We start from the raw sequence: 421 nt of genomic DNA, 5'->3' as shown, positions 1-421 counted from the left end.
GGAAAGAGTCAAACTTCGCTGCTGGAGAGGAAAAACGGAGCGAAACAGCAAGGACCGCTGGGGTCTCTCACCCACAGCCTCCGTCCCGCTCAGATCCCAGAGGAGGGCGCCTGCTCCGCCCAGGTTCCCACTCGCAGAACTCGAGACTTTGTCTCCGCCTCCTCCCGGCCCCTGACAGCTCCTCGGTTCCCGGACTCCCCCTCCCATGCAACCCTGTCCACCTTCAGCCCTCTCCCCGCGACTGTCCGGGGCACGAGAGCCTGCTCGAGCCTGCTCGGCCGCCGTACCATGCTCGCCGTGGGGCCGCCCCTCCACCGGCACGGAGACTGTGCGTCTCAGCAGTTTGTTGCGACTGGACTCGCTCCTCCGGTCCCGGATCAGAAGGGGGTGTATCTAGGGGATGCGGGGGGGTGGGGTCAGA

At 66.3% G+C, this 421-nt stretch overlaps 1 protein-coding gene across 1 annotated transcript in view; it reads right to left on the bottom strand.

The window, feature by feature from the left end:
* Positions 1 to 421, bottom strand: part of SYNGAP1 (synaptic Ras GTPase activating protein 1) — a 26,421-nt gene that overhangs the window by 23,830 nt on the left and 2,170 nt on the right. The window contains exon 2 of the mRNA XM_007460840.1: positions 288 to 393. Coding sequence (XP_007460902.1) covers positions 288 to 393 — 106 coding nt within the window. The remainder of the gene's footprint in view (positions 1 to 287; positions 394 to 421) is intronic.

The sequence above is a fragment of the Lipotes vexillifer genome, unplaced genomic scaffold (assembly GCF_000442215.2).
Source record: "Lipotes vexillifer unplaced genomic scaffold, Lipotes_vexillifer_v1.1 scaffold921, whole genome shotgun sequence".
Lineage (NCBI taxonomy): Eukaryota > Metazoa > Chordata > Mammalia > Artiodactyla > Lipotidae > Lipotes > Lipotes vexillifer.
The sequence above is the reverse complement of the archived record's forward strand: the minus strand, read 5'-3'. Positions and strand labels throughout refer to the sequence as shown.